The sequence below is a fragment of the Borostomias antarcticus genome, assembly GCF_949987555.1.
Source record: "Borostomias antarcticus genome assembly, chromosome: 24".
NCBI lineage: Eukaryota > Metazoa > Chordata > Actinopteri > Stomiiformes > Stomiidae > Borostomias > Borostomias antarcticus.
In genome coordinates this window covers 6,144,446-6,159,730 of record NC_140257.1, presented here as the reverse complement: position 1 = coordinate 6,159,730, position 15,285 = coordinate 6,144,446, and the positions used below count along the sequence as shown (strand labels likewise).

The 15,285-nt window shown below is 43.4% G+C and overlaps 1 protein-coding gene across 1 annotated transcript; it reads right to left on the bottom strand.

Annotated features, from left to right (window-relative positions):
• Positions 1-1,442: 1,442 nt before the first annotated feature.
• LOC311325436 (uncharacterized protein) lies at positions 1,443-15,190 on the bottom strand. The gene is made up of 4 exons (XM_084458138.1): positions 14,764-15,190; positions 10,926-11,032; positions 9,474-9,597; positions 1,443-2,826 (listed from the first exon to the last, which is right to left on the bottom strand). The coding sequence occupies exons 1-4, from the start codon at positions 15,026-15,028 to the stop codon at positions 1,934-1,936; spliced, it is 1,389 nt and encodes a 462-aa protein (XP_084314264.1). The 5' UTR covers positions 15,029-15,190; the 3' UTR covers positions 1,443-1,933.
• Between the last annotated feature and the right edge of the window lie 95 nt (positions 15,191-15,285).

The following is a 15,285-nucleotide window of genomic DNA, read 5'->3' as shown; positions in this document are numbered from 1 at the left end:
GTAGTGGAAACAAAATTGATCAGGGGAACACGAGGCCACCAGATTTTTCCTCTGCTTTTCCTCTTTACGCTTCAGTGCGCCTGACTTGTATTTTTTGCTTTTCAACATTTTATTCACAGAATAGGGTTACTCCTACTAACGCTCCTACAGCTACAGTTCAAGTCTAACCGATCATCGCAGCACTGCACTTCAAAAGGTCACTGCTCCCGAGCGTCTCGGACAGGTGGGCCCCCTATTAAGGTGCACCCAATACAGCATGAATCAGACGATTTATTCAAGAAAAATCAACGTAATTCAGCCAGATTAGAATCGCAGGAGGAGGGCACCTGCTGACATGTCTCGATTCATATCATTGATTCATAGAGGCGCACGGGCAGCTAGCAAAATAAATTCAAATAAATCGGCTGATTAGGCCGCAGGGGTGGGGGGGAAGGGGCGCCCGCCCCAGTCCCGCAGTCCTAAGGGGCCAGAATCAGACGATTTATTTGAATTGCTCAATGCTAGCTGATCCCCAAATGATTCCCGAGCGTGGCACCGCTGCTGCTCACCGCTCCCCCAGGGGATGGGTCAAATGCGGAGTACAAATTTCACGCACTCAGGTGTGTGACAATCAGTGGGACTTTAACTTTACTGTTCCCAGGCATTATGATTCTACTGTAGGCCTACAACCCCATACAAATAAATGGGCTGATTCATGCCGTATCGGGTGCAATGGGGTATGCTACTGAGGGAGTGTCAATGACAAAACAATAATTTTTATTTCATATTTTATTTTAACTTTTTATTTTTTGCCGCAATCAAGACACACTAAACAAACTTTATTCAAAATATTCAACTATACAACAAACTGCATGTTCAGTCTTGGGCCGAAGGTGGGCCCTACAAGACTGTGGGCCCAGGGGGGGTGACCCTTTGCCCCCCCCCCGCTACTGTTCCCTGCAGGTATTAGGCTTCTACTGTAGGCCTACAAGCCGATACATAGCCAACGTCAGGAAACAACATAGCAAACATACACCACTGTCTGCAGGCCTATACAAGTTGCCTATTGACAGCAACTGCTATATCTCCCCGGAAGCATCATTAACATTTCCTATCATTATTGGGCTCTGTAATATGCGCTCTTCAGCGCCTGCCCAAAATCATCTGGCATCATCTGCCCAACGCGATTTGATTGGCTAAAACAATTTCTAAGCTGCACCGCCCAATACTATGAGAAAAAAATACTCTATACTATATACAGTACTACATAAACTTTAACAAATAGGCCTACACGCCCATGGTGCGGACGATTGGCTAAAAAACCTTTAAACAAATACATGCCCATAGTGAGGACCGACAGACAGAAATTGTAATCCCGATGTCCCGGCAGCTCCTCAGGCTTCGCCCTCTGGAGCGAGAAAAAAATGACATGAGACTAAATCGTTTCAGACAAATTGCACACTATTTAATTGGTTAGATATTGTTTGACCTACACACCAACTAAATTAACATTCACATGCTTTTTATAAGATGTCAATACAGAATTACCTGTCTAGACAGCAATAGCCAATCTACAGTAATAAAGTGGACCATAAAAGGCCGACATTAGAGGTAACAGTTGTTCAATATCAGCTTATACTAAACATTGTTACATGTATTTGTAAAACCATATCAATCAACCGATTAAAAAGGCAATCAAATGTAACTTAAAGGGTTAGGCTAAGACATCATAACATTAGTAGTAGGTTTTCACTTCATTTAGATAGAATCATCAATTCTTGCAGGTGTGTAAATTCTCCCAAACACATTGTCAGTTATGGAAATAATTAAGATTTTAAGGCCACTGCACAAAATATATTCAATTGGATACAGTAAGTAGTAGTAATAGTAGTAGTCCACGGCTTAAAAAATCAACAGATAACTTAGCAGCCTACTTCCAAACTTGTTTCACACTTCACACAATTGGGTGGTGTTTCTGTTGGTGTATTCTCAAGTTTTGTTTTCCTGCAAATCTTTTCCCACAGTGCTCACAGGCGAAAGGTCGCTCTCCCGTGTGCACGCTCTGGTGTGTTTTAAGATGGCCGGACTGTGTGAACCTCTTCCCACACTGGACGCAGCTGTACGGCCTCTCGCCTGTGTGAACCCGCACATGAGTCTCTAGGCTCCGTGACGAGGTAAAACACTTCCCACAGAAGTTGCAAATATAACGCCTGTCCCTCACGTATTTGCTCATCTCTAACGGATCAACCTTGGACGAAGGGCCGAGTCCTAGATTCATCTGATAGTTGGTGGAGATCAAGTCAGACACTTTGTCTAGGTGCCCTACTCTTTGGTCCGGTTTAAGGTATTGTCCGTGCTGCATGGAAACCATTCCCGGCAGGCCCTGATTGCTCCAAGACGAGCACATCTCCAGTTCCACGTCATATGGTAAGGAACTGAGCACAGAGACACCTCTCTTTGGTTCGAAACCCCCCGCGATGGAGTTAGGACTGTTACCTGACCCAAAGAGAAATGGCTTGTGAGCAGAGTGAGCCGAGGGGACCTCGGAGTCGGATTCAGAAACTAAATCGAAAACTTGCTCCTCAGACTCGTTTTCATCTCCCCCTGGTGGACTGGAGGACCGTGGCTCGCTCTGTGTGGCCTCAAGCTTGTACTCGATGTTCTGGGTCCTCGGCCTTCTAGCCTCGTATCTAGACAGAGTGGACTGCTGGGAACTCTCATTCTCAGAGTGTGGGGTGCTTTCCTCTCCACTTCGGCCCCAATGTCTCAGTGTTGTTGTGGTTGTGGCAGTAGTTATCCGTCTGGATGGCCCCTCTTCACAGTCATCATCTCCAAGCACCTCCATGCCTTACAGAAGATAGTGAGAGAAATCATAATAGGTTAATTAAAAGGATAAGTACACTGAATTTCATGTTTAGCCCTATTCCTGGCTTCCCTGGCATGTATCTGACTACTACAGTACATTTCGAAACAACAGCTAACTTGTAAACAGTACTACTTTCACCGAACATACAACAACCATCTCTTCACGCTGTAAACCTCCGCACACCTCCGCACAGATCAATTTCGTGGAGGTTTACAGCATGAAGAGATATTTGTTGTATGTTCGGTGAAAGTAGTACTGTTTACAAGTTAGCTGTTGTTTTGAAATGCAGAGGCGAAAGGACCTATGGTGTTTACAGGACGACTTCAGAGCTTGGTAAGCATAAACCATGTAATTCCTGAACTTGAAATCCATGTATATCATACTTTTTAGAATTTTTCGAGTGTTCCCATGGCAATGAGCCAGGGCGCGCTCGCCAACGTTATTGACACAGAACTCTGTACTGCACAAAACAGAAATATTTTAACCTGTACTAGTCAGATACATGCCAGGGAAGCCAGGAATAGGGCCAAACATGAAATTCAGTGTACCTATCCTATCCATAATTAAAATGTCATGTCTCTGAAGTGACAATATCTCAGGGAAAGGTTGGGGATAAGCTTGGCTTAAGAGGCTTGTGTGTGTGTGTGTGTTACTGAGATGTGCTCCATATCTAACTTGTATTTTCCTTATTATCTGACTATTCTTGTTGCTCATTGCCCTTAGCGGAGTTAGTGTCTGTTTTCCTTCCTCTGCTCAGTTTTTGTCTTCATGTTTTCACCTGATGGAACCCACACTTTGGGCAACCTGACCAGTTGTAAATATTATGCGTGTAACAAATAAAGATGACTATGACTGTGTGTGTGTGTGTCTGTGTGTGGACATAGTTCCATCTGTGCTGAGGTGCTTCTGCCATGACAGGCAATACTGAATGGTGGTGGAGGTGTGTGTGAGAGAGACGGAGCATGTTTGTAAAATTAGAAACTTCACTAAAGTACAATCATTTAACAATAAAATGATGCTGAAAAAATGTATGCATGCCTTTATTTCAAGCCGACCCGATTACTGTAGCCCAGAAAAAAAAAAACCTGCAGCTCGGCTATTAACCACAATCAAGAGGAGAGAGCACATTAGTCCAGCTGCTCTGCACTGGCTTCAGATAACATTTAGAATTCATTTTAAGCTTCTCCTCCTTATATATACAAAGTGGGCTAGGACCAAGCTACAGTACATTGCTAACTCCCTTGTCAACTACTTGCCTTCAAGAACACTGCGATCGTCTGCTGCTGGTCTATTGGAGGTCCCCCCAGCTACAGCCGGAAGATGAGAGAGGATGCTGCCTTTGTCAATTATGCCCCAAAGCTATGGAATACACTACCTATAGATATCAGGGAAGCCAGCTTGCTACAGGGGTGCAAACTCATCAGAGGTGACAAAGGTGACAAATATGCGAAATACATTTTTTTAAATGTCAGTTTTAAAATGTGGATTAACAGTTGATTTTAGCATCAGGGCCCAGTATTTCAAAACATTCAATCTGGATCAGAATAATCAGGATAGGATTAAATCTCAAATTTGGGTATTTCAAACCAGGTTATGTGATCCTGATCCTCCTAAATTGGGATATGGATTTGGTAATCCAATCCTACTCAGAATCCTGATCAAATGTTGTTCTTGGTTATTTCAAAATTCTAAGGTGGAGATTAAGGTAGTTTTGATGCTAAAAATCAGGATTATCCTGATCCCACTGGAAGGGTGGATCAAGCATGGATTCAAGGTGGATGTAGAAACATGTAGGATACATGGTACATATTTAATCATTATTTTATTCAATGATTACATATTAAAGCAGCCTAACACAGACCATTCCAAACCAGTATCCATTCTAAATTAAATAATTAACCAATACAATATTTTCAATTAACTCCCAAAAAAAACCTCCAAACCCTTAGAAAAATAGGTAGGTGCAAGTACAAGAATGTCACATCTTCATCCGAAACTGCAATGCCATCATCTTTCAGCCTCTAAGAGGCGAAAGGGAAATTTTGTTTCCCTCTGTTGAAGCAAGGTCAGTTTAATCTGCTCCTCAGCTAGAGAGATCACTTTCTCTGCTCTTTCAGTTTCTTTCCTCACCAGATCCCATCTTGACTTACGAATCAGTATGATAATAAAGATAAAATCTATCGAGGCTTGACTTAATATGAACATAAATATAATATATGATGCACAGCAAAAGAAAGGCAGAGTACCTTAACTCTAACATTTCAGTGTGCTGTGAAGCCAAGACAAAGAACCTTAACTGATATTAAGGCCTTCTTCCTTGGTTCTGTTGCAATTTTGGAGGTAACAGCAAAGACAACCCACTATTTTCTCGAAAAAAAACAACACAATTGACTCAAGATATTTGTCCACATTTTCGACCAAAAATTAAGTTAAGGTCTCTTGCCTTTGTAGGGTAGAATAGTTAGACCAGACAGATGGTTATGACCAGATCCTATCTGGAAAATCTTTGAAAAACCAGGACAAAACATACAAGATCAATTTGATCTGGGATAGCTAAAAGGGATTACAAAATTAAATGTTTTGAAATACTGGGCCCAGGATATAGGGATTTCAAATCAAATCCAACTTTATTTGTATAGCACATTTCATACAGAGGCCACACGATGCGCTTCACAGAGAGCAATGGGGGGATGGTCATGGATCCCACCCCTACACTTTCCAGAGGGAAGCAAAAAAACAGTTCACCCCGGGGCCGAAAAGGTGGGCTGTAAAAACTCTCCCCTCACTTCTCTGAACAAGACGATTGAACAAGTTCCTGGAAAAAGTCTATTGGCTAGGAACATTTACAGAGCACTAAACATGGGCTAAATACTTGATAGGACAGACAGTAGAGTAGATTAGAGTTACAGAGATGTTACCTACATGGCAGGCCATTGTGTTAGCGATCCCTGTGGCCCGTAATAGGATATTTCAGTGTACCATATTAAGGCACAACAAGCACTTAGCAGACAGGCTCCTAAAGAATATTGAACAAACTAGATATGCCTTGTAAGGGTAAAAATTAGTTCTGTACGAAGTTACAATGAGAAGACAAGGGGTTGGGGTCACAGAGAGGTTTGGAGGATGTGTGTGTGTTTGTAAAGGGGAGCTAAGTGCCTTGGTAAGCTGGTTATCTTAACAACCAGGGTGAGATAAAAACTTAAAGGACAGGCTTCAGTAGTCTATGTCCTGGGGAACATTACCACATACACCTGGAAGTCTAGATGAGTGGGCAGGAAAGGGAGAGTTGCACTCATCTGCCTTAAATGGTGGGGCACAGATTGCACTGGGCGCTCTCTCAACTGACCAGCCTTGCTGCAGGTTGCACAAGAAGCCACTCGAGTGTTTGTGACAATCCTTGGATGAATAAACTCTGGTAACTCTGTTGAACTGTTTTGCTTCTTAACCCATATTGAACGAGAAATTCTTCAACAGCCTATAGCCGCTAGCCGAGGGGGGGGGGGGGTCACAGAGTTAATGGGAAGCACTGGCATTTTTGTTTTCTCCCTTATCTTTTCAGGCGCTGCCGTCTCTTTCGCTCTGCTGTTGGTCTAGTAAGCAGAATCACCGCTTAGCCATGAATACTACCAGTGTAAATTCTGACAGCAACATTTGATTTAGTTTCAATCTTTTGACTAAAATGCTATTTAGTTTTGTCATATCTTATTCATCTGAATTGGTTTAGTTTTAGTCTAGTTTTAGTTGACTAAATTTAAAATCTAACAGGTTTAGTAAAAGTATAGGCCTAATGCAAATAGACTACATTTCACAGGACAGCATACCGAGACCAGGTAAGATTAAGGGGCTTCCCATCGTGGAATAGGTTACACATGTTCACGTTCTCCTGGGCCCCGTGCACTTCCATTGCAAAGAAATTTGAGTTGGACGAAAATGTCGATCTAGCTCAATACTTGAGAGATTAGTGAAAAGGATGTTTCAGGTTCATGTTATACATACTGAAAATAGGGCTAAATGTCCAAAATAGAATACAGTGCTGCACTCTTGGACAGCATCAAATAGTTAGGCTATCCTATCCTATCAACAGGCACCCCAGAAGAATATAGCCACGGATTGACAGTGACTCAGGTGGAACTTTAAGTTAACCCAGTTATTAAATTAGCGTAGCTGATGGCCAAAACAATTTTCATGCAGATAATGAGCAGGCTTCCAGTGAGGGTGTGGATCTAGTCGTAACCTGATGCGCCAGATGAGGGAAACAAGTGAGCTCACGTGAGAATGGTTTTATGAAGCCCAAAAAAGTTGTCTCAATTAATTAATGTGTTTTTTTAAATTACACATTTACGTCCATTTCTCTTGGTTATGACTTGCGTATGATAATCTTCCTCAACATACGATAATTTTAAGCCTCTGGTACGATACTTAAACATTTCCCATCTGGCAATGCTGGGCCTAATGCATTATTTAAGCGTTTCTCTAGAATTTCAAAACGCATACTCCTGCAACATTAGGCTGAGGGTCAAAGCTATTGAATTATCTTTCTCTGATTCATTATATAGATGCTAGCTTTCCTTTTAGCTTTTAGTTTCCTCTGTGTCAGAGCTGAAGTACTGTCTTTAGAAATAGATGTACTTGAAAAGTCTCAATTGCCGTGCCACTCACTCACTCACTCACTCACTCACTCACTCACTCACTCACTCACTCACTCACACTCACACACGCGCACGCACACACGCGCGCGCACACACACACGCGCACACACACACACACGCGCACACACACACGCGCGCACACACACACACACACACACACACATGCACACACACACGCGAACGTGTGTGCTTTCCCCCAAACTCTTATAGGCCTACTCCTGGAGGAAACATTAGGTCACGGGACAAAGCTACTAATTTATCTTTCTCTGATTCATAAACTCAGAGTACCGAATGCTTTCATTTGAGCTTTTATTTTCCTCTGTATCAGAGCTGAAGTATTGTCTAAATAAATGTACTTGAAAATAATCTGATACCATGCCACTCTTTCTCTTTCTCTCTCTCACACACACACACTGAGCTTTTTGAGCCGTGCACTTGTGAGACGTATTGTGGACGATACGTTTAGTAGCAAACAGCCAAAAACCCAAAAAGTTTTTTTTATTGATTTTGGTAGGCTACTACCAGCCCCCTAGTTTATCGTGGTACAAAATACATTTCATGAGATTTTATGGATGTAGAACACATATTGAAAGTGAAAGTTTGTGTTGCTTTTTTAGCAGCCCCATACAAACCATATACAAGCTAAACTGCAAGCGCAAGTGCAAGCTAGCAAGACAGCTGATATAGCTTGTATAGCTAGACATGAGAATGCAGGCTCCAAGCACGAAGCCTTTCTTTTGACAACTCAGAAGACGTGGTTCTCCCTCCATCCCCCATTTCAAAAACTCACTGGATCTACACGAATCACACAAATAGAGTGCCTACGCAGAAGTAGGAAGAGCCATTCCATGGGACCTTATTTCGGCGAAAAACAATTTCCTGATCCTGTTTGAATTGTGCCATGACCATACCAGGGCTCGAAATTGCGACCGTTTTGGAAGCATATGCTACTGAAATTTAATCTGTTCGATCTCGAAATATGATTGGGAGCATTTGTGCGAATTCAAGCGGGATCAAGAAATTATTTCTTTCGTCATTCGCCTTATTCACTTCAGCTGCCATATTGGTCAGTCTGATGTAATTGGGGGTGTGGATGCGGAAGTGCCTGTTGACTTCAATGTTAAAAGTTCACTGTAAAAACACCACTTCAAGAACCAAAATAGTCAAAATAACAGACTGAATACACTATCGTGGTTACAAACTCATCATTACCAGACTGATTGTTTTTCACTGCTGCTGATTTCGCGTTTGGAAATACATGGGAGTGAATGCAGCTGACAGCCATGTATTTCCAAACGCGAAAACAACGGCAGTGAAAAACAATCAGTCTGGTAATGATGAGTTTGTAACCCCTCACAACAACCTCAGCCTGTTATTTTGACTATTTTGGTTCTTGAAGTGGTGTTTTTACCGTGAACTTTTAACATTAAAGTCAACGGGCACTTCCGCATCCACACCCCCAATTACGTCAGACTGACCTGAAGTGAATAAGGTGAATTGACTACTGTTCAAAGAAAACAAAGGCCAAAATCGACCAAAATCGTTGGTTGGTCGGGAAAAAATTGTTTGTCAGTCGACCCCGATTTTTTTGGGTTGAAGACAGCCCTAACTGTCTCAAAGATGAAGGATAGTTACCATCTAGGACAAAGGCATGAAGCCTACCATCCCACTGGAGGACCACTACCTTGGGTTACAATACACAATATTAAAGATGATCTCCCCCACAAAAATAAATAAATAAATAAATAAATAAAGGTATTGCAAAGGTATGGCACACACTGTTTTTATGTGAAGCACTCAGTGTATGTTTATATATATATATATATATATATATATATATATATATATATATATAAAATGTAATCATGCAATTTATTTTTTGTAAAGCACTTTGAGCTGCTTTTTGGTATGAAAAGTGCTATACAAATAACATGTATTATTATTATTATTGTTGTTATTATTACAATCTTTTCACTTACCATCCTCATTGAGTAACAGTTCATCCTTTGAGTCATTACTTTTCAGGTGTCCTTCTCGCCTCTCCTCCTTAATCAAGACAATGTCAGGTCCGTTCTCTTCTTCCTCAGGTGACTGGAAAATCACCTTGTGTGGTGGGTGACACAGTTAATAAACACTTGCAAAACGTTTTTGGCAGTCAAGAGTGTAATGGTCCCACAACAAAAAAATCAAACATTACATTTGGGACATTTGCCAAATCTACTAATCTACTTCATTCCACCACAGACTGAAACCATCAATGCGATGGTCTCTAATGGTCTTGAGTGGGAATCCATTAGAATAGCTTCTGGTTTGTTTTTTCTATCAGCAAGGTAGCATATCAAAACAGAACAGACTGCTTGCCATCAGTTTGTCCTATTTCAATGTTACCTGTCCTTGACCTGTAATTGTATTCTTAAAGTCGCACTGAAACGGACGTTTGAGATCATCTAACTTCCTTAGTTTGAGGTATTTCCGACGCAAACAAGCTATGAGGGTGGGACATATGTTTAGAGGAATTTGATTGGAACATTGACAAGTGGACGGGTTTTAAGAACTTTAGACAGATCTGATAGAAGGATAGCGTTGATTGACGGGTGGATGTCGTGAGATTGGCCTAAAATCTAAGGTACCTGTTTTCGTCATTGCACGTGACCTACCGTTTTCCAGGAAGTAAGAAATTATATACTTTGAAATAAGATTACAACAAAAGTAGAATTTTGTAATTTTTTTGGCATACATCGTTGAATAGGTGAACACTATGACCAATTATGTGAACCAAAATGGGACAGAATGCTTTTTTCATTTCAGTGCGACTTTAAATGTTATCATACCATTCGTAATTATTGTAGCATGTTTGCTGGTCTATTGCACCGTGAATGTTAAATGTAAGGTAAGGTTTGTGGCTGTCACATTGTGAATACTGCTACTTATAATACAGTAGGCTAGGGAAATTGCTAGATAGAATATAATATAATGTTTGTTTGCCATATATAACCAGTACAGGTACATTGGAATTCTTATCGCTTGTCCTTACAATATCTTATCAGCACTATTCAATTCCTCATTCCAGTTCCTAGGTACACAACTAGACATTATAAGGTTCCCAATCTGGCAATTTACTCTCTGCAGTCTATCAGTCTATCAAACTGACCTTCATCTACTTATTCCATCCAATTATGGACGACTGTGTCTATGTCCATAATATGTGCGGTTAGTAAAGTTTTACAGTTGTGCAGAGTCAATTGCTATTGTCCATTGTACAGGCAAGAGTCAATTGTTATTGTATATTGTATAGGCAAGGTGTTCAATTGTTAGGATAGATAGATCGATGCAGAGGCGTATATTAGAAACAATATTCTAATATAGGGCTCTGGATCAATGTATTCCAGATCAATGTATTCCAGTACTCCTAGCAAAGGCTTGGCTCCTACCTCATTGGTGTCAGGCTGCTCTGTGGCTTCCCTCACAACCGTGGTCTTCCCCCCTCTTCTCAGGCTTCCCTTTGGCTGCTTTCCACCCGATCCAGAAACGCCGCGCTCTGGGAGGACATGAGACTCTGTTATCCTTCATATCACATTATCATACACACAAAGAATTATTAGTAACTGAAAATTAAGCCGTGACCTAAAACTATAGGTAATCCTTCCTTTTACAGTTCCCTAATTACTATACCAAGTATTTAGGCCTACTTGGTAAAAAATATGGTAAATTGTGGGGCTGCATGTAGCTCAGGAGGTAGAGCGGCCGGCTAGTGATTGCAAGGTCCGCGATTCGATCCCAGCTTCCGGAGTGTGTCGAAGTGTCCTTGAGCAAGACACTGAATCCCAAAAGTCCTTGAGCCAGACTGAACCCCTAAATCCCTCACATGAGGTACGGTGGTGGTCACTTCACAAGAAGGCGGGCCTAGGGATGTGCACAGCAACTATTTTCACTGATGACTAGATGGTGGTTTTGCAACTGACGGTCGCTCTCCCCAAAACAGTACTTCAGCCTGTCTTTACAGCTCATTACTGATCTAAATCTTTGCTGATTTATTTTGTTTAATTGAAGATTAGACTAGCCTAATAGCCTGTAATATTTAATTAGGCTAAAATTAGAAAATTGATATTAGCCTATCAAAGGTCATATGGGGGGTGAGGCAGACATCTTCTCATGGTGACCCCCGTCAGTAGCTGTGATTAACCACCGCAAGCAAAGCAAAGTCTGCCAACTGAGGGCCATCACCCGGGCTGGGGTTCGGCTGCCACAGGCGGGGAGAGCAGCCGGCTCCCAACCCAGAATTCAGCAGCTGAACACCGAAGGGCTCCGAGTGCACATCGATGGAACACTCCTGCCATGCTGTGCCGAACCAACCTATCTCGGCGTGACTCTGGACAGGTCGCTCACGTTCCACTGACACCTCGAGTCACTACGCAAGAAGTTAACCGCTCGTGTGGCATTGATGAGACGACTCGTCCGATCAGGCTGGGGCGCCGGCGCTAAAACACTGCGTACGGCAGCCCTAGCCCTGGTCTACTGGACTAATGAATATTGTGTACCGGTGTGCTGTCGCAGCACTCACACCAACTCGCCTCATTGATCCGCCTATCAACGAAGCCTTGCGTATCATGACAGGATGCCAGTGTCCCACTCCTGTGGACAACCTTCCCATCCTTGCAAGCATCCAGCCCGCTGGCCTCCGCCGCACAGAAAGCACAGCACGTCTTGCCTGCCGGGCCGTGGAGCCTTTCCACCTGCTCCACGACAGGCTCACTGCAACAGCAGAGCCTCCCCGGCCTCTCAAGTCAAGACACCCTTATGTTCCTGCCGCACAGGATCTCCTATAGCAATGCAGAGATCTTAACATCAGCGAGGCAGGATGGGCGGACCACACCTGGCGTGCGGAGTGGGAGGAAAACGGTCCTTCCTCTACCGGGATGGACCTACCCAGACCGGCGTGGGTGAGGCTTAATCGTCTCCGGACCGGCGTCGGACGCTTCCGCTCATCGATGCACAGATGGGGCTTGGCATCCCATGCGGCGTGCGAGTGTGGCGCCGAGGAACAAACCACAGACCACGTCATCTGTCATCTGTGTCCGATATATCAGGCACCCAACGGAATGCATGGCCTGACGGTTGTGGATGACGAATCGGTGACATGGCTCCTGGAGGTGTGCTGGATATATAGCTCGGGTGACCCCTCACCTAGGCTCAGGGTGGTAGAAGGATAGCCCCTCGGCCCCGAACCTGGGGGGGAGAGGAGAAACAACTTGACCCAAACAAAGAAGAACAACAAGAGTAGGATTGGAAGACTAGTCACTATACATAGAGGACTGGTAAACTAGCCACTATTATATAGAGGACCGGTCACTAGCCAGTAGGGCCCAAAAAAGGATGTTCCAGTGTCATCAATGACTACAGGCCAGTGGCACTGATTTCATGAATGTCTTCGAGAGACTGGTTCTGCGGCGCCGTAGGCCCATGGTGAGTGACTTCCTGGACTCCCTGCAGTACCACGCCCAAATCAGCGTCGACGATGCCATCATCTACCTACTCCACAGAGCGTATTCACACCTGGAGAGGCCAGGAAGCACAGGAAGAGTCATGTTTTTTTTTTTTTACTTTTCCAGTGAATTCAAAACCATCCTGCCCCTCCGGCTTGCAGAAAAGCTACCAGCCACACCGGTAGACCACGACATGGTGGCCTGGATCACGGCCTACCTCAACGGCAGGGCTGCCTGTCTGATGTGGCAAGCAACACTGGTGCCCCCCAAGGAACTGTACTGTCACCTTTCCTGTTCTCCCTCTACACCTCCAACTTCAGCTACAACTCTGGAGTGGGCCACCTCCAGAAGCTCTCGGAGGACTCCTCTATCGTGGGCTGCATCAGTGAGGAGGTAGAGGATCAGTACACGGATGTGGTCGGGAGATTTGTTGGGATGATTTGAGGAGAACCAGCTTCAACTCAAAAGTAGCAAGACCAAGGAGCTGGTGGTGGACTTCAGAAGGAACAAAAGGCCCCCAACCCCTATCACCATCCAGGGGGAGGAAATTGAGATGGTGGACTCATACAAGTTCCTGGGAGTGCACTTGAACAACAAACTGGACTGGTAGGACAACACTGAGGTCCTCTATAGCAGCAGTCCCCAACCACCGGGCCATGGACTGATACCGGGCTGCGACCTGTTTGCTACCAATCCGCACGGAAAGGATTAGTTATTTTTATAGGCTATATAAAATTAGGGCTGACCCTGATGATTCGATCGAAGGAGCCTGATTCGAACGGTAATCTCTCACACCAATCTTATAGTCAATTAGTCACAGTAGTGGGAAAATGTGGTTATAAAACAATGGATCATTCCATCCGAGCGCTGAATATCTGCTGACATAGAATTGCCTGGAATTACTGGTTTCTCCCAATGAATCATGATATATAGCCTATTTTGGTATAAATATCAGCCTATTAATAAGGATGTATCTCTATTGTGTGGGACAGCCTTATAGAGTAAACACATGAGGATGTCTGTGGTTGATATGCAAATTAGCCATGTGGGAATTATCGGTTAAAAATATGGAGCAAATCCAAATTCCATGTATATGTACAAGGCATAGATATTCACCATGAAGTGCTGAAAAATAATAATTTTGATGAGACTTTGTCAGACAGACAGTACTTTTTTGGGTCTTTTTGTGCGTTGGCTGTAAGACAGTGCAGCATGGAGAGCAAATGTCCAACTGTCCGTATGTCCTGGCGTTGTTGACCTGCAGTTCTATGTTGCTACCACAAGAGGCAGTGGTCCCAGAACATCAAAACAAAAAGACTCCACAGATTTCCCAGGTCAGCGATGGCCGAGTGGATAGTGCTCTGCCTTGCACCCGAAGATTGGGAGAAAGACTAGTTGGGGAGTTGTGGGTGATCTTAAAATAGAGTTAAAGCAAGCCCCAGAATCTTATTTCCCTGCTTTCCTCTATGTGTCAGGATACTCTACCGCTCTGACCGCTCTACACTTTGTATATAGTTTCTTTATCTCATCTTATTTTGCACTAATATTCTGTACTTGCTCTTTGAACTGTCCTGTCTTTGCACGCCTCGTCTCTGCACCCTGTCCAATGTTGTCTCCATGTTATGCATCACGCCACATTTCTAGTATGTTGAAAAACTACAATGGCAATAAATCGAATTATGATTGTATTACTAATGTAACAGGAAGCGTCACCAAACCATGTGCCCGTCATGCATCATAAACAAATAAATAAAATAAATAAATAAAAGTCACCCCTCGAACTCACCAATACTGCCATCGCACACCAGCGCACCGGTCTCTTGAAGGTTGGCCAACGCAAAGAGGTTCTCTCTCTGCCCACGGGCGATGATCGTCTCAATCAACTCAAGTTTCCCTCTCAAAGCTTCGTTCTCTTTGTGGCTTCGAGATATTTCCAGCTGTAACACCGCGTAACTGTCATCTACAAGCTCGCAAATCTCGGCCACAGCCGCTTTGGTCAATGCCTCCATGATGGACGACAATTGAGTATGAAAAGCCTTGTAGTTCGTCATTGTCAACTGAGGTATTACGACAACAACCTCGTTTGTTTTTGAAATATATTGACATTAATATATAATTCGACTAGAAAACTAACACTGCATTACACCGAGTCGATGTGTGAATGTGATACCCATTCATCGGACCGTTGTTGTAAATGATACTGTCGTGTCAATCTCTTCTGGTGCTCGTCGTCGCTGCCAGTGCGAGGTTGTTTCTGCTGCCTCTACTTCCGTGTTGCGGTTTTCAAAATAAAAGCTCCCCTGGTTTC